This window comes from Pantherophis guttatus, chromosome 6 (assembly GCF_059756535.1).
Source record: "Pantherophis guttatus breed Tessera chromosome 6, ASM5975653v1, whole genome shotgun sequence".
NCBI lineage: Eukaryota > Metazoa > Chordata > Lepidosauria > Squamata > Colubridae > Pantherophis > Pantherophis guttatus.
The window spans coordinates 36084016-36105922 of record NC_142068.1 but is presented as its reverse complement, the minus strand read 5'-3'; the positions used below and the strand labels follow the sequence as shown (position 1 = coordinate 36105922).

Sequence of the window (21907 nt, the reverse complement as noted above, 5' to 3'; positions counted from 1 at the left end):
GATATTAGTGTCTGCAGAAAGTAGATCAAAGAACATGTACTACATTGAACTACATTTCCTAGCATCCATTACCATTGACCATTCTGGTTGAACCTCTAAGAAGTGCAGTTCAACACTATCTGAAGAACCATGTTTCCATCTTTTTGCTATAGTAAAGCAGAAAATATCTCAATCACGGGTGTCAAACTCGCGGCATCACATTGCCATCACATGACATTTCGCAATGTTTTTCCCATTCACAGAGCAGGGATAGGTGGGGCGCATCTAGCCTTCCGGCTGCCAGATTGACACCCCTGCTCTAGATTATTGAGATACACAGAATTTGTAGTCTTCATATCATTTGCAAATGATTGTGAAACTGCCTGTAGAAACAATAGAACTGGATTAAAGGAAGTGATAATATGTATTTACTTCTGGTACAGTTTTCAGTTGTTGTTTTCCTTTTCTTGACATTTAATATGTTTTATATTGTTTTTACTGGTTCAGGTGTGGACACTATGAAAAACTATGAAAAAGTTTTACGACAAATTCGTTATCGTAATTGGCACACATCTTCCTTTTCTGATAGAAAGTTTAGAATCAAATGTTCAGAACTGAATGGGCGCTATACCAGCAATGAATTCAATTTAGAAGTAAGTAGCATTTAAAAAAAACCAATTAACAATTATTTTTATATTAGAAAATAAAAGGCACAGGCAGTATTTGGTATCTATTAATATAAAATAATTTTCAGATAATTTAGTGAACACGTGTTATTTCTCAATATGTTATTAGGTACCAGTGCAGTCATAAACCCAGGCAATAAATTAAGATATTATAATAGAGTGTGGGAATGATTTCAGAGAAAGGATGGAAGAGATACTGGCTAGGAAAAAATCAGGCAAATGAAGCAGAACCCTTAGTAATTTAACAGTCAGGGTGTTCTGATCCTGCTCACACATGCATATATCACAGGTGAGGTAAAGATTTTAACTGAGGCTTTCCACACCAAATAATTTTCCGTAGAAATTCCTAGATGAAAAACCATGCAATACCTCACGAGTTCACAGTTCAGTCCAGGAACAAACCCAACCTGATTTTGCAAGGCAGGACAAGTCCACAAGGCAAAGGCAAGGCTAAGGCAAGTTCTTTAGGCAAAAACAAAAGGCACGGACAAAATCTGTGAAGCAAGTCCAGAGGTTAAGTCATGAGTCAGGGTCCAAGGTACACAGTCTGAGTCAGGAAACAAGGTTCAAGGCAAGGAAACAGACACATTTCCACCCTTGTTTCATTCCACTTGCTGAGCTAAATAGCCACTTCTCAGTACATCCATCAAAAGGAGTGAAGCTCCTCACAAGTAGCCTGGCTGACCTTTGTTGTGCCTGCTTTCTCTCAACCCTATGCACTCTTGGATCAGGGAGAAGAGGCAATTCTTCCACATCTCTGCTGATCAGCTGTAGTTGCATGCCTTCTGCTTCTGAAACCTCTGAGCTTTTCATCTGCAGCTGTGCCTCTCCTGTCCCTAGCTCAGGCGGCCACTTAGCCAGCCACTCCTCTGTGGTGCTTGGCCTCATTACTTCTGACTCAGAGCATCTGGGAACCTCTTGATGTTCCTCCGTATCCCCCTTCGACAGTCCTGGAATTGGCTGCTCCTCATCTGATCTGAAGAGGTGTCTGGGGACTTGACCAGGGAAGCTTCACATAGCAGCCATCACATAGAGAAAGAAACTTAGAAAGGACTGCCTTAATGAATTAAGCAATTAAAAGTGGTGGCTGGAAGTTTTGTTCTTTCAGATTTGCAAGATTCTATTAATGTAGTTACAATAAAGTAGATATAACTCATCTACTCATGTTTCCTCTCTGGTTTACCTAGGAAAGCTGACAGATACTTTCTTATCATTTAATTAATTTAATTAAGTCATTTAATTAATAATTTTTCACCAATACATTTTTAAGCCAGTGATTTAAATGAGGTTATTTTTTATTTATAAAGAACAAATTTTCCCTCACAAATGTTGTTTCTTTTAAACTGATATAGTCAGCATTCTTGAGGGCTTGCTTCTCATATGTGTGAAATATAGAACTCTGTTCAGTAGACACATTTTTAAACAAATACTTTGGGACAGAATTGAGATCAGTTCAGAAATACTTGCTATGACATCATGTGCTTGTCCCAGATGATTAGAGCTCTGATTTATGCTGAGTGCCACATACTACATCAGGTTTTCACCTGAGAACAGCTGGTATGTGATCTGACACCGGAGAACATAAATGTTGATTGTTTGTCATGATCAGATCTCTATAGTGTTTTCAGCCACTACTGACTTCTATTGCAGGATAGATCCATTACTGCCACAAGGACCATATATATTATTGGGACATTCCCCATGGAATTCCAGAAACACAAGGTGGATAGCTTATGTTTTTGGGATTCCCAGGGGCATGTCCCAATAATCTGGCAGGCAGCTTAATAGTAGAGTGCCTAAATTTAGCAAGGTTTGAGGAGAGTTACCTAGAACAATGTTAGTAGAAGACAAATGAACTTGCACTCGGATTACTCACTGTGGATTTGTTTTATGGAACCTACAGACAACTGACTGTCTACGTTCTTTACGTTTGTTGTTTCTATTTATTCATTGAACTTTGGGGTTTTGTAACTTGGGATTTTTTAGGAAATATTGCTGCAACAAGATAGTTGTGAAATATACTTTCCAGCATTAGTTGACTGGCTTGCTGTATTTCTGATGCAATTGACTAGGTCCAGTTCAACTAATCTCATAGCCTTTTTCACCCCTGAAACTGTATGAGAGTCTGTCTTTTTCATAATTAGTTCCTCTGATTTAGTTGGTAAATCTGAAATCATCACCCTACGGATTAAGTGCTCTCATATAGAGCCAATGCAAATTGTGACCTGATAATACTTCTGCCTAAATATAACTTCTCAGCTTGACTATTATGCAAAATCTGATTAGTATTATTGTGAATACTTCATATTTTTAATATTAGTTTCTGTTTTCTTCTAGGTTAATATTCTACATAATTCCAACTCTAATTCCATGGAATATGCAAATCTTATGATAAAAGAGCCACAATTTTTCCAATCTATCCATCACCCAGAAGAAAGCACAAACAATATTCAAAGCTCAGGTATTACATGAATTAAGTAGATAAGAATGGATTTAACAAAAATTGACCTACATTCTGTTTATGTAGAAGTACATCTAGTGAAGAAGAGGCCCCCATTTCTTATTGTTAGAAAAGTTCTAACGTTCAATTGGAATCTGAATTCCTGTAACTTAATATAGCAGGATAATTGTACTTGCAAGACTCTGTTTATATAGCTTTACAATATAGTAGATTTAGCTCTTCTGGTTGTGTTTCCTGTGTTTCTACGTGGTAAAACTGACAGCAATCATACAAGTACAATTCTCCTGTCGTCTGCTTTATAGCCTGAAAAACTGAGGGCCTCTTCTCAACTTCTTGCCCTGCCCATTATCTAGTTGCAGGCCATACTGCCTCTTTTCTGATCATTGCCTAGGCAGCATTTCTTTGCCCATTCTCCCAAGGTCTTTCCAACATACCATTACAATTTGAATGTCTCCAGTGAAAGGAAACAAGTCTTTTTCCTCCTTCCTGCTCCTTTAAATGAAGATTGATATAATATCTCCCCTTAAGGCTATTAAAGCTAAGCATGCAGCACCTGCTTCCTTAACAATTTCTTATAAGATTAAAGTTTCCAATCCCCCCTCCCTCCGCCGTGACACAATGGTGCATATTTCCTTGGTGGTGATGGTGGTGGTATTCTTTTCTTCTTGCAACTTATTGGCTGCTCATCTCCAGCGAAATTAGAAGAAACATAAAACAACTGAAAACCTAAAATCAGACAGCCCACACTAAAATAAATATCCCCTTTTAAAATCTTTTTTAGACTGCAATACCCAGAACCAGACATATTTTCCCAGTGAGCCTTAACAAGGGAGAATATATTTGGCCTATTTCCCCTCCCTTGGACTCTTGGCTAGTTTTAATACATCCCAAAATAGCGTTTTATTTTTGTCAGCTGCATCACGTTGTTTGCTCATGTGCAGCCTCTGATCCACTAGAACACCCAGATTCTTTTCATATGTATTACTACCAAGCCAGATCTCTTTCTTGCACCTATTCTTGTGTTTTTCATTTTTCTTTTCAGATGCAGGAGTTTTTATTTCACCATATTAAACTTTGTATAATTCATTTTGGTCCCGTGTTCAAGCCTGTCTAAATCTTTTAAATCATCTCTTTCTGATTGTTTGCTTTAGTTTTGTGTGATCTGTAAATTTGATAATTGTCCCTTCAAACCTTTCATTCATGTTATTAATTACATTTTGAATAGCACAAAAGTAGTATTCCACTTAATACATTTCTCCACATTGGTGTAAAACCATTTATAAGTTCCTTCTATTTGCTAGCTTTCAGCTGATTGTGAATCAATATATAACATAGCTCTTGTTTTATCATTTTATTGATAAAGGTATTAGAAACTTGTTGAATGCTTGGCTGAGATCAAGGTAAGCACACACACTATGCCCATGGCCTTCACCACCTCACCTATTGACTTTGGTTAAATTTGATGTAGTTACTTTCAGCCTATCTTCTTTCTCCTAGAAAGATAATTTTGAAGTTAAGTCAAATATCCAAACATGTTTCACCGGAAAAATTTTAATATGCACTTCTTTCACATCCTCACCTAAATCATTAGTAAAAATATTCTAAAAATTGAGGAATAGCACCTTAGCAGGAAGCTGGGATAGGCATCAAGCCCAAGAATCCTGTTCCTTCATCAAGATCTAGAGGCTCAAAAACCTCTCAGATAATATTTCCAGATATCACCTCTATCAGATGATCAGATTCTATGCATCCAACTTCCAACTCAAAGTAAACATGCATTATTTTATGCACACAGCAACCAATTAATGATTCTTTTGGCCCATCCTTCCCTACCAAGGTCCAAATCACTCAAAAAAATGTTACATTCCATGAAAGTTCTAAGTGTGGAAAAGTACTGACACTTCATCATCAATATGGCCATGATGTAAGCTCATATTTGAGCATGCATATGCATCTGGTCACATTCAATGTTTTAGTTTCACTAGTATCATAATGAATTGTCACTTGACAGAGAGAGGGAGAAGCCATTTGGAGCAATCCTGTCTAGAACCTTCATGTCGTTCATATTCCAGATGCCCAACCAAACTGCCATCCCTGCATTGCTAGGGAATTCAGTCCTAATCAAACACACCATTCTTTCTCTAAACACATCTTGTGATGGAGAACCCTTCTGTTATAAACAGTTCAACATCAACACAACTTAAACCTTGATCCAAGAAACAATATATTTCCCAACAACACCATTTGCATAGTTAGTACTTGCAGTATTTTTCTTTCCTTTTCCTGTCCTATTCCATGAGAATAATGCTTACACCCTCAGGGCCTTTAGCTTTCTTCCAAGGTTTTCAAAATCTGTGGCAATGTGCTTATAGCTGCTTCTTGAAGTATTATATGTCAACATGTGCCCTAGCAGGAAGGATTATTTTTTTGCTGGACTTAATTAGAGTTGAAAGCTGTTCTGTTATGTTCCTGATCTATGCTAGTGGCACAAGCAGACTTTACAAGCCATTGAGTCTGATCAGCATACACTTGTTGCAGTTCTTCATATTAATGAACAACCAATTCCCCAACTCTTTTTCTTTGTCTTAATAGCTGCATTCTCTCTGCCATTTAGAAAACTAACATCGTAGTCTCTAATTCTGACGTATCATTTTCTTTTTCCTTCCCTAAGTTTTATTGTTCCAGTGATACAGAATACCTTTGGCATCCTTCTATTCACCAAGCTTGCTCCTCTCTTTTTCTGTCCATATACAGAGTTGCTCTCACTATTAATTTCTGTTGTGATATCTGCTTTCTTTCTACTGATAAAACATTGTATTTTCTTATCAGCTTAAATGTGTCTGTTTGCTGCTTCTGTCCCTAGACTTTTTCTTAAATGTTGTAATGTCCTTGCATGGGTGGTAAATATATGCCAGGTTGTTTTCTGGTGGAAAAACAAACTTGCCATTGGCATTGCAGGTGCTCATCATAAACTCATGCCCATTCATTGTTGCTTTTACTTATTAAAGCATCATTAGAGAGTTTTTACTCATTCTTTGTCCCTTCTCAAACTTTTGAGTTAACCAAGTACAAACACATAACTTATGACGATGTGGGTGCCTCCTTAAACTCCCCTGCCAACGTCTCCTTAAACTCCCCTGCCAATGTCTTCTTACCTCTTCCTTTTTGTTTGCTCAGTGAGCTTGACCTGAACAAAGAGCATGGTGGCACCAAATAACCTCTTCCCTAGATTTTACATGTGTTGCATCTCCTAGTATCCATGCATACAAAATGAGTATGCGAGAAGGATACTTTTGCATAAATATTTTTATGCATTAAGGTCCCCTCCATACTGATGATGATATTGTGTATGTGATTCTGTTGGAAGACATATTCACCATTTACATATTCACTGACTCTGTAAGTAGTTTCCGGAATTCAAGAGCTGGAATTATATAATAATAGTAAGGGATTCTACACACAAAAGACAGTTTAAATGTGATAATCACCTACAGATGAAATTGCTCTTGTTTTATTTTTTTAAACTCTGTACTGGAGAATTGTATTGTTATACTTTTTGTAATGGTTTCTTTTAAGTTCAACAACAAAACAAATGTAACTGCAGTTACATTTAGATATAATTATGAATGCTGAAAATTGCTATAATTATAACATAACAGCTTAAACACTAAATATACCTAAATGGCACTGGAAGTATGTGTTAAATTCCCCCCATTTTATTTCATTTCAGTACTTCCAAGTATGGCTACCGTCATCATCATAATCTGTGTCAGTGTCTTAGTCTTCATCATAGCTATGGGGGTATACAGAATTCATTCAGCTTGCCACTATACTTCAAAGGAACATGAAACTAATAAAGAAAATGAAATGGATTGGGATGACTCAGCTCTGACTATCACAATCAATCCCATGGAAGTAAGTAGAAAAGACATATTGTCCTTTATTCTTGTTATCAGTCCTATTTTTCATTTATGTGCAAGAATCTTTTTCATAAATAATCTTCAGCTACTCCCCCAATATTTACTAAATGTACTGGGTGAAAAGAAAAACATCCTTCCTACTATTTGATTGGCTTTATTTCTGATGTTGGCATGTGTCTGAAAATGGTCTCTATCTAGTATATCTAAAGATACACCCAGATACACATAGAGAGGATGTTCAGGGTTCTATATTTCATGGAATTACTATATCAGATCTCTTTGAAGTATATTTGGTTTAATCTTAACCTAGAAGGATGTAAATACTATTAGTATCAATAATATATTGGAGTTATGAAAATTACTTTGCATACATTTTAATGACAGTGACCTTGTTCAGTCATTCAGGAAGGTCATATTACATTTTTTGTACTTGTAGCTTGGCCTTTTTTCACATGCTCAATCTAATAATGTATTATTGATGAATATGTCTCTATCAAAGCTACAATGAAAAAAAATGAGTAGAAGTGCTTGCTTAATCAAGAACAGATGGATGACATTCAAGTTGGATTGTTTTATCTGATTAATTATTTAATGTGATCTTATAGAAAAGATTTCAGGTCATATATAATTGAATGATATAACTGCTTTTTTTTACTTAGTTTCATCCTTTAGCTTTTGTGAATTTTAATAAGGGAGGTCACTTTCATTTATCTCTTGGTAAATCTGTTAGTCTATAATTTCTCAGCTGATAGTTAGCTCTATAAAATATGACTATACATTTGAAGAGTGATTTCTTTTTCTTTTAGGTACATCTATACATGTACCAACCACACACTCTCATTTAGAGATTTAGAAATAAACTTTTAGAAGCTTCTTTTCTTCTTATCAACAGCTCCATTTTATGTTTCTTTATAATACATAGAAATATGAACAACCTTGTGGAGAAGAAGAAAGTGATGAGGAAGAAATTGAAGATGAAGATGATACAACCAGTGCAGAGTCAGATGAGACTGAAGAGGAAGAAGAAGAGGAAGAAGCCATAGGGAATAAAGGAGACAAACAAAATACAACCAGGCAAGATCAGTTGGAATGGGATGATTCAACATTACCCTACTAGAATCTTTAGTTTTCTTTCTCTTTTTGTATAAACCAATACTGTGTATTTTGAGTCAATCCTACTGATTCAACCATATCTTGGATCTATGAATTAATTGACAGTTTAACTTCCTATTGACTACAGATGATAAAACTGCATTGTCTGAATTTGATATAGTTGTATCACAACTACTCCCAATAGTTGTTCCTTTCCTAATATGTGAGTAATAGCACCTGGTAAAGCACAGCATACAACTATTAAAGAGTCACTTGTAAAAAGGACAGCAACCTGACATCATACGTTTGTTAGTGCTGCTCTAGTTTCATGAAAAACCCTGTTTCTTTTAAAGGGTGTATAAGCAAACCCAAATCATCAGACTATAAAGAGGATAGTCCAGGTTGCTTTTAAAATTTTCCAAAGTTCACACACATATATAAACTCTTTTTGGGATTCCTTTTAACTCTGCCTTGTTAAAGATCCTACTGTCAAAGATAGTAGATGTACATGCTACTCAATGCACAGGGCAAAATTCATTTGCACATATCTTCATTTTCACTTTTTTCTTGTGGCTATTTGACCTTTGCAGAGAGTTTCAAAACACACTAAACTGTATATGTCTGTGCATGTATAAGAATGCACTGCTAATGTCCAAAGTTTGCTAAAAAGAATTCTTGTCTAGTCCCTCAATTGAAATTTAGTTAAAAGGCATGTAAACCCTATAAATGAAACCTTTGTCTGTGATGGTTTTTCAACGCCACACAGATTAAGAAATATTTTCCCTTGTGTGAAAGATAAAACTAGAGTGTTACTGTAGCTAATACCTAGACTTTTGATCTTTAAATAAAGTATCTTCTGAGAAAATGTAATTATAAATAATCATCCAGTTGCAGAATTTTATGGCAGCTCTGTACTGTCACAGAGTTTGCTCAGAATTCAGACATGTGCTACTGTATATGTAGGAATTTAAATAACATTTATAATCTCAGGAAAAGAACCCACTCTTTTGCATGTTAAAACACTCAAAGCTCTGATGCATTGTTACAGATGGAATAGGTGTTTGATATAGTCCGTTGATCATTAAAATAAATTCTAGCAATCAAACAAGTAATGTCATAGTAAAAAAAAATCATCTACATTTTAAATTCCTCCCCCCCTCTTGTCGTAGATCCTTCTCTTCACCAAAGATATTTTATTTGCAAAATTACAAAGAATTAAACACAGAACTAAATACAGAACTTAAAAGTAAAAAAAAAAAAAATCTGATAGCATTTGAAAACATTTGATAAAGAATAATATTGGGTAGTTTGCATTTTTCCAGCTAACCACTATATTTTGAAGGTTTATAAGTTTGTGTGCTTTCTTATATATTTTTTTCAATATTTGTGGCTCTACATTTGAATGCCAAATAGTGCAGTATTTGATGCTGTGCATGTTTTAAATATATACAAACATAGGCATTTGATGAAGAAGCAAAATGTTTTGTATTCATATTTTCTTAAAGATTTTGGGGCTCTTGTTCCTTTTTAGCCCACCCATTGTTGATAAAATCTCCTGTCCAATTGTTTTAGCTCAACAGCAAATATATTTGCATATAGAATGCATGTGAAGATGTCCCTCTTGTGATTACATAACTCATTGCCAGGCAAAAAAGTAACAAGAGCTTATTTTTATGTTTGCTTTTTATTTTTATCATTGCTTTGAATGAGTGTCATTTCATCCTTTAATGTCAAGAATGCCTCTATGTGTGACAACTTCAGAAACAGAGACTAGTGCTGTCTGTGGCTTTGAAAGAGCCTCAAATATTACTTTTTTTCTAGGAATAATTTTAGTAAAGGGTATATAGGAAATTGTCTGTACAAGTTCAGACTATTGTCGTTATACTAACTAACAGCAACTGCCTACATTCTCCTATTGGATCTTTTAATTAGAAATTACAGAGACTCTGTGTGCAAGGTAGCTGCTTTACCACTAGACCATTACATGCCCTGCTATTGTGCAAAGCTTTACATCATTTTGAATTTTGAAGGACTAAAGTAAATCTCTTTGAGCAATTGCCTATATCTAATGAAGGTAGTACTCAAGCTTTGAATACGATGAAATGATATTATATTTTTCTCTGAAAGCATATAGATCTTTCATAACTGTGCATGATATGAGAAATACATTAAAGCATATGATGATGACAGTGACGATGAGACAATGATGATGATGATGATGATGATGATGATGAAATATATATATAGTTCCTACTGAATCCTAATAGCCTATTAGCATATCCTAAATTAAAAATTAAATAATTCAAATTTTAGAATGCACGAATATTTCCTCTTCAAAGTAAAATACATGATAAAGCTATATACTTGCTTATTTATTTTAACAACCTACAGAACCAGATGATATTACCTGGTTTTAACTGGATTAAACTTTTCTACAATGTTTTTGTTTTACTTGAAAAATACAGCTGTTCTACAACTTCCAAATTAGCTTCTATCTGTTTGACTTCTGAGGCAAATATTATTCAAACTGACTCTTAATTTTATATGTTCACACTGGTCTTTTAAACTATGTGAACTATGTGTATCTGAGTGCAGTTTTACTCTGCAAAATAATATAATAAGTGAATCAAAACCCAAAGGCCTAAAGTAATCTAAAATTATGTCTCACTTTAGATATGAAAACTGACTGGGTAACTTTAGGCCAGTCATACTCTCTCAGCTCAGTCCACATCACAGGGTAGGGGTGCTATCACCTTAGGTAAATGAATTTTCCTTATCTTTCATGGCCACATTTCTAACATACAAGTAATTATTTCTACATTTTTATTTATTTTGTATGATTAGGAAAACACAAGTGGCCTATCTCAGTCTGTTTAGTTGTGTGAGCTAAAGGATTTCTTTTAATTTCAGGAGATGTAGTACTGAACTGTCAATTTTAAATTTCTTAAAAACTGCCAACGTTTTATACTGTGTTGAGCATTACCCAGTAAAACAGGTTGAGTGAAAAAAAGTAAGACAAATGTTCCACCCTCACCATCAAATGGGGAGAAATAGTGAAAACTGAAGGAATCAAGGTGCCCAGTGGAAATATCAAAAGGCTGTATAAGGACAATTACTACAAATACTTGAGCATCCTTCAAGCTGACAACATCAAGCACAATGAAATCAAAAATAAGTTAGAATCAAATACGTCAAGAGAGTGAAGAAGATCTTTAAGTCCAAACTCAGTGGAGGAAATACCATCAAGGCAATTAATACCTGTGCAATTCCAGTCATTAGACTGTACAGCTGAAATAGTTTACTGGACTCAATCAGAACTAAAAGACGTGGATATGAAGACCAGAAAAATAATGACAATGAATCATGCCCTTCATCCTTGCAGCAATGTTGACAGACATCAATAAGAATTGGGAATTGCATGGAATGTTTCAAGCATATCACGTGGTTGAAGAAGAAAAAAGGGCATTGGAAAAATATCTGAAGGACAGTGAAAAAGTTGCACTGAAGTTTCTATACTAGGAAAGCTTACTGAGTATTGGAAAGACCAAATTGGCTTACAAAAAAGACTAAATGAAACACAAAAAAGAGACATGGGAAGACAAAGTATTACATGATCACATTAAAAATATCAGGCAAAGCATATATTACCAAGACCTGGCAGTGGCTAAAAGTTGAAGAAACAGACAGAGGGGCTAATTTTGGCTGCACAAGACCAAGCTTTAAGAATAAATGCATACAAAGTCAGAATAAAGAAGATGGCAACAGACAGCAAGTGCCACTTTTGCCAAAAATTGAAGAAACAATAAACTACTTGGCTATCTGCTGTAAGAAGATTAAGCAGACTAACTACAAACAAGCATGACAATCCAAAGCATTAGAAGATCTTCAAGAAATACCAATTGCCTGCAAGCAAGAACTGATGGGATCACAAAATAGGAAAAGTTATAGAAAATGAAGAAGCTAAAGTGCTCTTGGACTTTAGAGTATACTGTAAATAGATAGCATCTGTCACATAACACCCAAGACATAACAATTGTCTATAGGGAAGGGGGAAAAAAAGTCTGCTTAGTGGATCTGACAATACTTGGAGATAGCAGAATAGAAGAGAAAGAGCTGGAGGAAATAACAAAATACAAAGACTTCCAAATAGAAAGGAAAAGTAGTACCAATAGTAATAGGCACATTGGGTGCAATTCCAAAACAATTGCAGCACCTTGGAACACTATCAGCACTGCCAAAATAACCATCATCAATTGCAAAGACAGCTTTAATTGGAATAGCTTACATACTAGGATAATACATTTAACAGCATGGAACATCAACATCTGCCTATCTTAGGTCCTTAGGAAGAATGCAACAGGTTGGTAAAAACATGAAATCCAATCTACATATCTAGCTGACTGTGTCACCAATCATGATAATCATAAAAAATTAAAATTGAAAGATTATGACATGAAGTGACTGTGGGTGGTACCATTGGTTATCAGCACACTAGATGCTATTGGACAGCAGAAATGTTAGACAAAATTTCCACCTATCGATTGCAAAAGGCCACACTACCTAGCTACACATATATTATGCCAATGCATTACAACATCCTAGGCTCTTGTGAAGAACTTGATGTATATGAAAACTAAAACCAGCTAAAAAATTTGCAGCTGTGACTTCATACTGTTGTGAACAGATAATGAGAATAATGACTCTATAGGTTGACAAAAATGCCAGATCCAGTCTAAACATCAGGATGACTGAACAAATGACCATAATATGTCAATTATTATTACAACTGTCACTGTTGAAAGATCTGAAAGAGAAGGTTAGAAGTAAGTCATCATGGAGGAAAATGATTTGATGACATGTAATCAATCAATCACAGTCAGATATATAATCTTTTAAATGTATTTATTATATTTATATTCAGCTCAATTTTCCAGGACATATATGTCACTATTTCCTACAGTTTCTTCCTACAATAATCTTGTATGATGTGTTGTTTCTTTACCAAGTCTTTCCATTGGAATTCTATGGCTAAGGATAGATGTGGACCTACTTCACTCATCTTTACTCATCGTCCAATACCTTAAATCTGTTCAAAAGCTAAAGCGATAATGTTTTCTGCACCTAAAATGCTGTTTTCTGGAGCTGCTAACTTGTTTTACTAGGCCAATAGCCAGATGCAGTTGTGCTATCCTACCAGCTAACAATGTTGATTTGAGTTCTTCAAACTCTCTGTACATATTTAGCAATAAAACCAGAAGGCATGCCATTGAAGACATACCTCAATTAGTGTAACAGCATATTTATGGCTACATTTCGAAGATTGTTAGAATTTGGCTGACAAATACAAGCAATTAAGTCATTAAGTCATCAAGACGAGACAGGAAAACAATCCAGAGTTTGCCAGATCAGGTACAAATACTGGAAAATCTAGGAATAACACCACCAGCAGCAAAAAAAAAAGAAACAAAAAACAAAACCAAGACTTTACAAATAGAAGAAACAAGGTTTGTAATTATGAAGAAATCTTGGCAACTGCAGCACATTTATTCATTGGATAGAAATCTAGAAAGTCTGTATAGATCAGTCTTTTCCAACTTCGGATATTCCAACCGTGTTAGGACTGCAACTCTCAAAATATTGGGCTGGCATGAGACTACAAAGGGTGTCAGATTTCAGAAGGATATTTCTGACAACAGAAATATTAAAAAGGTTGTGTGTGTAATGGTACATAGGAATGTGGGAGACTGGGCAAAAAGATGCTGCTAAGGAAAAGGTGAGATATGAGACAGCTTAGCCTTAGCTCATAGCTAGAAAGTGGGCAGGGAATAGGCTCAGAAAAGAGTCTCAGTCCAAATAACTAGGCAGTAACCTTCTCTAGTTATTTGGACTGTTATAAGAGATGGCCGGGGAGGGAAGAATTGTTCTTTTGAACTTGAAGATTCCATCAATGTAGCTTTACAATTAAGTAGAATTAGCTAATATTCCTATCTGGTTTACTCCACAAAGCCTACAGGCTGCTTTAACTCCAGAATTCGTGGTATTCATAAATATAGTCTGCCACTACATTAATTAATGAAGCTGATAGTGTCATCCTGTTAATTTCAGCTAAGTGTGAAGAGACTAGGGTTCAAGGTCTTAATATGCATTAACTCATTTCTCTAAAGAGAATTGGAATTTTGTGATATATTTAGGTTTGAAATTGTGATTAGTAATGTAATTAAAAATAACTATCATTCTTCTCTGCGTGGATCATAGGTCCTATATTATAAGATGTTTGTTAAATTCCTGGAGAGTAATACTGAGAATGGAAGTCAAAATTACAAAAGTCCTATTATTATTTATCAGATCGAGATATATGAATCAATTGTTTCATGAACAAGTATCATTTATTTCAGTTCATAAGTAATTAAATACCAAATTAATGTGAAATGTGATAAGTGATTGTAACAATTAAGCCTATGTTTTTACCTTTAGGAAGGAAAGATAAAATTACTCTGATAGATACACAAAAAATTACTGTCATTCACTGCAATGATATGCTTTTATTTCACATGATTACAGTTTGTGAGAACAGTGAGATCTTTTTGAAAACTATAATGTTACTTTTTTATCCAACAAAAAAAATAAAGCTCAATCAACTAGAAAATGACCATAATTGCATTATCATATATTCGATTTATAAGCTGAGTTGTAAACAAGTTGTTATCATTTTTCAATCATTTTTTTTTCACTACAAGCAATCACATCACAAGAACTTATCAATACGTTCACATTCTATAGAAATCACAAAGTGGTAAAACTGGTAGCCTTCAAATAAACCAGCTTAAAACATTATTTGGCATCCAAGGTGGTTTTCCCCCCTTAAGCTTGTTTTCTGATTTAGGTAAACTGTTTAAACTCAGGCTTTTTGGTTTCATCATTTCAGAAAAGCAGTGCGGCTGCAAATATTAGCATATGTGATACATATATACACACATAAAAGATAGTTGTTTCTTCATTAAAAATAACCATATAATGTTTATGGGACAATTCTTTTTTTATATAGCCAGTTTTTAATCATCTTGCCTGAGGCAAAGGATCCAAGTGCAGTAAATCTTTAAGTTTGGCATGTGATTAATATCCCAACTTTTGTGATTAATGTTTTCTCTGTCTTTGTGTCTTGTTTTTTCTTCCTTCCAGTATTATATATAATGTTTTTCTGATTCCTTGCTCAAATTCTTCTTATACACAACAGATGTTGCGGACAGGAATAAAGTATCACAGCCATTTGAAAAATATCATATGAAATGTAATTAGATTTTTTCTTCTCTCAATAACTTGATAGAAAAAAGCCTGAATGTTTTGTGAATTTCAGACATCTAGCAGTCAAGACTTTGCAGTATGATAGAATTGAATGATGGTAGTACTTTAAACTTTATAAAGAAATACTTGCTCCCCAAATTAGACCATCCCTCTCTACAAGTACATGATACAACAATTATGTTTCTTAACTCAATAGTCTTTCATTACATTGTGCTTGCTTTGCCTATTGCAAATTTGTTTAGGATATTAATGGAAAATAATTGATATAGTAGCATAATCCTATGCATGCACTATTGTATGTTTATGTCTGATCTTACAATAGAAGTATTAAAGGCAGCAATATAGAAGTCAGCTTTCTTTAATTTCATACAGAATTGGGTGAGATAAGCTTACATCTACTGATTTTGGATGCACAACTTGATCTGTATGTACAGATGAGTTAAAGTAGCGTAGTAGCACCTTGCTATAAACAGTTAAAAGATACTTCTCTTTCAAATGATTTTTCTTTTTAAAAAAAGCAAATTCGAAATGTAAAAGTTACAAAACCATTCACACTCTGTTACAGGCAGATTTTTATCTATTAGTGAAGGCATCCTGAATAGGCAATTTCTTCCCAGTCATTCCTACTTTCACAAACACAAGTGACACATTCCACAATGTCCCTAAGAGGGACATCAGGGAAATTCCTGTGCTGAATTAAGTGCATTTTGCAGATGAAACCAGTGTTCACATTGATGAGAAACAAAGCTTGAATCTGTACAGGTAAGTACCGGTATATATTATTTATACACATAAAGAATGTACAAAATTAATAAGTGATCTAGACTGTTGTAGAATAATAATGTGTAACTATTGGGTAATTTTTCACAAGTCACTTCATATGCTATTTACTGTATTTTTCGCTCTATAAGACGCCCCCCCCCCCAAAAAAAATGGATGGAAATGTCTGTGTGTCTTATGGAGCGAATATTGCAGCCAGGCCGCAGCGGCGGGGTCCTTTTACAGTCTGAACCCTGCCGGAGTGCAGGAGTCAATAGGCAGAGCTGACACATGAGAGGACATCTATCTGTGGTCCTCTCAGGCTCTGCTTCCTGCCCTCACTATACTTTTGCTCCATATTTGGCACTCCATATAAACAATGAGACGGCACTCCAGATTCATTTTTTTTCCTCCTCGAAACCTAAGTGCGTCTTATGGAGCAAAAAATATGGTATATGCTTTTAATATGCTTTTAATAGTATTTTCTTTAGTAGTATACTACATTCATTTCCCATTGTGTAGTATACATAGTGGCTTATAATAATCAAATGGAAAACACTAACATGAATTTAAATTGTAATATTAGATACAACCATTATAGCAATGTAAACATAAGTTAAAACAGCAACACTCTGCTACCTCAAATATTAAATGCAAATTGGAGTTTTAACATCATTTAATAGATACCAATGATGGTAACTTATAAATACATGTTACAAAAATAGACTGGCACTAATGATACATGCTTTATAAACAAGAGCCTATAAATCATGAAGGCATACAGGAAAGAAATTATATCTTTATAATAGCATAGTAGTATTTTGGATTGTTTCCAAAAACAGACTAATAATTAGACCTTATTGGAAAAACAGAAAGCAACAAACCAAAATTTATTTTCCTGTCATATTCCTAATTTCTCTAAATGTTCAGAGGCAGTTCTGCATATAATGCATTACACTCATCTGTAAGAAATATTGGTAATTTGGCAGACATTTTGATATGTTTTGTAGAATGAAATAAGTCTGAAGATTAATTAGTACTGAAAAGTTAAAATGTGTGTGTTGAAAATTTAGTGTGTGAGACAGGAAGTAGAAAATTAGAAAGATTAAATCTAATCAGAAACAGCAGGTTAATTTGATAAAACACATGGTACACAAATCATACATATCACTGTACTGAATTTCTAATATTAAGCTCTTTTCCACTGTATAAACAGTGCATATTTCCCAGCATGTGAATTTTTCATGGAAAAAGGGTCATTGTACTATTGATAAGCACTATCGCTTTAATTTCCAAAAGGTGCATCAGAACGCATGAACTTAAGACCTCTTTGTAATGCCTTAAAGATGCATGTTTTCCTGTCATGAAGATTAGCCAGAGTATACTGTAGCAACTTTAAAATATTGCAGATACTTACATTCCTGTGTGCTCCAAAGCACCTTTTAGAGATCAAGACAATTTCCATGACATGTACAAGTACTTTTGAATATTTACTTAAGTTTCATCTATTGATGAGATGAACTGAACACAGCTATAAAAATTGGTGTGAATTAAGGATGATCCATAGCATCAAAACTAAGGAATAATTCAAAAGAAGTAAATTGTAAGATTACTGGAAAAGAAATGTTATATCTGTAAATCTCATTAATTCTTAATATTCTTGTTTCAATGAATGAGTACTGTTTTTATGTACCAGTACTTATACTTGTAAGTGAAAAATGTTATATAAATTGCATAATGTCCTAACTTACACCTAGAATATGACCCAATGTGGGTTGTGAGAAACTAATCCTTTTCCTCTATGGATAGATACAGATGTGCATTTCTTCCTGGTATTAAACCATATGCCATTTTACATTGGTAAAAGTATATATCACAACTATTCTGAAAAGTAAAGGCCCTATAATTTCTGTTTTACAGTTAATTTCAATACTAAATGGAAATTTAGATTTGACACCGGCAGTGAATATTCTGATAATAATCAGAAAAAACATAAAAGATATTTTATGTTGATGCAGAGAGGTATACATATCCCAGTTAAAGATGTTATAGATCTACAGTGGACTAATGTTTAATAAATATTAAGAAATAATTATTGAATGTTTTATTTTATAGGAGCAAAAGGAAAGATATGTTACTGTCAAGATTGTCATACATTTTAAAAAGCAGCATGATAGCTGTATAGATCATTTTCAAATGTTTTAGTATCTGGATGTATAGCATCTGGATATCTGGTGTCAGATCCTTGACTAGGACTTGAATGATTAATTATTAAGTTTTTACCAGTCTTAATAGGTATTTAATTGTAGATTGCCCTCACATAATAATATATCAAATTTATATGCTCCCAGTGACTCTCGGCAGTTAATACACTTTCTACCCCATTTCTATTGAAAAGTAATTGCTTAATGAGTAGTAAAGCTTAGATTTATCCCACAAATAATGATATATAAATGCTGATAATATTCTAAACAATACTGCCAAAATTATCAATATTTCAGCATTGAAAATATGGATTATAATTGTAGGACATATTTCTGCCTACAATTATAATTCCTCAGAATTAAGGAATCTCTTACTAATGCAGACATGGTATGTGGTATGTTAAATAGTAACAATTTTTATTCTATTTTAAATATTCATGCTTTTTCCTATCTTGATCATTCCATATGTACTTATTACATCTTCTAAACTTAAAAGATAGAGTTATTACTTCAAACTCAGCATTGTATGTTCTTAACAACATGGTATCCTAATTAATTTATCAAAATATTATGAATTTACGTCTTCAGTATAATCATTTGGTATCATATGTGGGTACATTTCTGGGATTTACAGTTGTCCTAGTCATTTATAATTATCTTTGTGAGGCAGTGATGGGATTCAACCAGTTCGCAGCTATTCGGGAGAACTGGTTGTTAACCTTCTAAGCAGTTCTGAGAACCGGTAGTTGGAAGAAATCTTATTTTGTTTTTTTCCACTTTACAGGGCTAATCCTGTAAGGAAGGCAGGAAGGAAACATTCTGGTTTTGTTTCTAGCCTAATCTTTATTGCCCTGCTTACAGAAACTGCCTGTCTGGTTAATCCTTATTACATTGTAACAGCTAAGGCGAAGCGCCCATCGATTTGAGTGATGTTGAATTGGCCCCACCCACATGGTCAAATGACCACTGAGCCATGCCTACCCGGCTGGTCATTAGAACAGAAAACCGGTTGTTAAATTATTTGAATCCCACCACTGTTGTGAGGCTTGTTTTGAGAAACATCAGAAATGAAAGTAATGAAAGCAGCATTCAGGGAGGCAAATCTCTAATGTGTGTTAAACAAGCATACAAACTGGTATAAGAATTCCTGCAACTGTGATATATCAATGCAAGCCCCAGAGATAAGACTCCACTTGTTATACCTTTGTACCTTTTCACCCTACAAGTATAGAGAATAATTTCTTTTTATGTTTTGTTATGGTTATGAACTAGATTGGTTTCAGTCTGCTTGCTTCTTTCCTTTTCAAAACTAACTTTCACACCATGCAATCTTACAAAAGAAATATCTTAGAATCTACAAAAGAAAAGCTCTTACAAAGTATATGAAATTTCTACTGCCACAACTTACTGAAATTTATTTCCTCCAAGCATGGTTTTGCAGTCTATCCATTGTACATGTGATCAGTGCTGTTGGTTAGTAGTCATGTAATAAATTGTCTAAAAAGCAATTACAGATAAATTTTACTGACATCTTCCTTTTTTATCATCATCACCATCATCACCACTGCCATGTTGTTGTTGTTTGTTGTGTTGTTAAAAAAAATACAAAGGTTGCTGGAAAATAAAAAGGGAAATGAGAAATAGTGAGGGAAAAAGAGAGAGAGAAAGGCAAATACCAACTCATGAGCTTCATCCAAAAGTTTATAACTCACTGTTTTAGGCAGATAGTAGAATGTATGATCTGGATAATGGGATGACTTGGTTTTAAGGAGATACTATCTCAACAGTTTTGTTTCCATAGAAAAGATGGAGGGTTCTAAGTAATATGATTTGGGATAGAAGGGGCAGCAGGAGACAGAAATGAAAAATACCACCATTTATGTGAATGCTCTAAAAAAATAAGAGTTTCTAGTCAAGTGAGAGGAAATGATTTTAGAGCTCAATCTGGAAGGCTTTGAATGCAAGTAAAGTTAAGGAGATTTAGTCAAGGTATGGGGATATGGATGGAAAATTGCCTAAAAACAAATCTCCTCTGCAGACACACATACATGGATGTTTTTTAACCTTCATGGGAGATTAAATATTAAGCAAAATAAGCATCATTTTCCTAACAGTAAAATATTGAAATACTGCAGACATGCTGGCTAGTGAATTGTTTTATAAGAGCCATCAGAAGTTACTGGGCCACACTTTAATCATGCAGCATATCTGCATTACTGAACCATTCAAAGATAGTCTTTCTTTGTATGAAAGTCTCTTTCTGCTTTCAGAAGAGAACTCTGAATTCAATTCTGAGTTCAGCAATGAAAAGTTATCATGACCCTGCGCTTTTAAAAAGATCATTTTCTTAGGCAGTGACTTTTGGGAACAGTTATTCTTCACTGTATTTTATATTAACCAGACAGTAAAAATGCTATTTTCCTACACTGGAAAATGCATGTAGTTATTTTTTCCTTTCAATGTTTGATAGATTTGTTTCCTCAGAGGCTTATTACTTTATTCTGCTTAGCAATAATTCTACCTTGGCATTTTTTTTAATCCAAAAGTTGCAATGTCACTGGCAGTTTTATCACTGAATAATCTGATCACTGTTTGAGAGCAAATAAAATAAAAATGGGATACCAAGATATCTTATCATTTGCTTCTATATTTGATCATTATATTTTAATACATTATTGTACATGAGAGAAAATCAAACAATATTTGGAAACACCTTGTTGCTAAGTTAAATTATGTAAGAGTGGATAATATATGCAGGATAAGGAATTCAATGAGTATATGCAATTCAGAAGGAATATAAATTCTTTTTACAATATGACTGTATTACAGATCTGCTTATTGTTATTTTTTAAGAACTTTAAGAAAACATGGTTAAAATAATCACATAAATAACTAAATTGTTATATAGAGAGAAAAAGTTGGTTTATTTTCTTCTCCTTTTCTTCTTCATATCCTCAACTATGTGATGTAAACCTTGTCACTTTGAATGATAACCTCTGAATTTCAGATTGTAAAAGGTTCTAAGTTTTACACCGTTATTTGCAAAATTTATTTTTTAAATCCTTGGCCTGCACATGTACTAAAAATATTCCCTTTTTTTGTGATCACTCTGGCACTTTCTGTGAATTGGCCAATAAATATGGTTTTAGAATTTCACATAAAAATTACGTTCAATGATCTTTATTTTTTTAAATGTGTGTGAGTCTTGTACTGTGAAGAAAAATAAGTTTCTTTCATTAATATTTTCATTTCAAACAAAAATAATGGCTTCATAGTAATCTTATGAGTATAAATATATTCTGTCAATATGGATGTACATGAAAATATGAATTGGTATGGGAGGCAGCATAAGATAGAGAATAAATCCATGATGGTGGGAATGAGATAACATGAGAAAGTAACATGAAAATACACAAAATGAGATGCAGGACAAACTTTAATCTTCCTCTTGTTAATGCTTTGTTTTTCACATCCCCAAAGCAAACTTGCTTATCTTAATTGAAT

At 34.0% G+C, this 21907-nt stretch overlaps 1 protein-coding gene across 1 annotated transcript in view; it reads left to right on the top strand.

Annotated features, from left to right (window-relative positions):
• CLSTN2 (calsyntenin 2) overlaps positions 1 to 21567 on the top strand; it is a 267478-nt gene extending 245911 nt beyond the window's left edge. The window contains exons 14-17 of the mRNA XM_034439447.3: positions 487 to 632; positions 3003 to 3126; positions 6857 to 7041; positions 7969 to 21567. Of these exons, the coding sequence (XP_034295338.1) occupies positions 487 to 632; positions 3003 to 3126; positions 6857 to 7041; positions 7969 to 8163 (650 nt within the window). The 3' untranslated portion in view covers positions 8164 to 21567. The remainder of the gene's footprint in view (positions 1 to 486; positions 633 to 3002; positions 3127 to 6856; positions 7042 to 7968) is intronic.
• Positions 21568 to 21907: the final 340 nt, after the last annotated feature.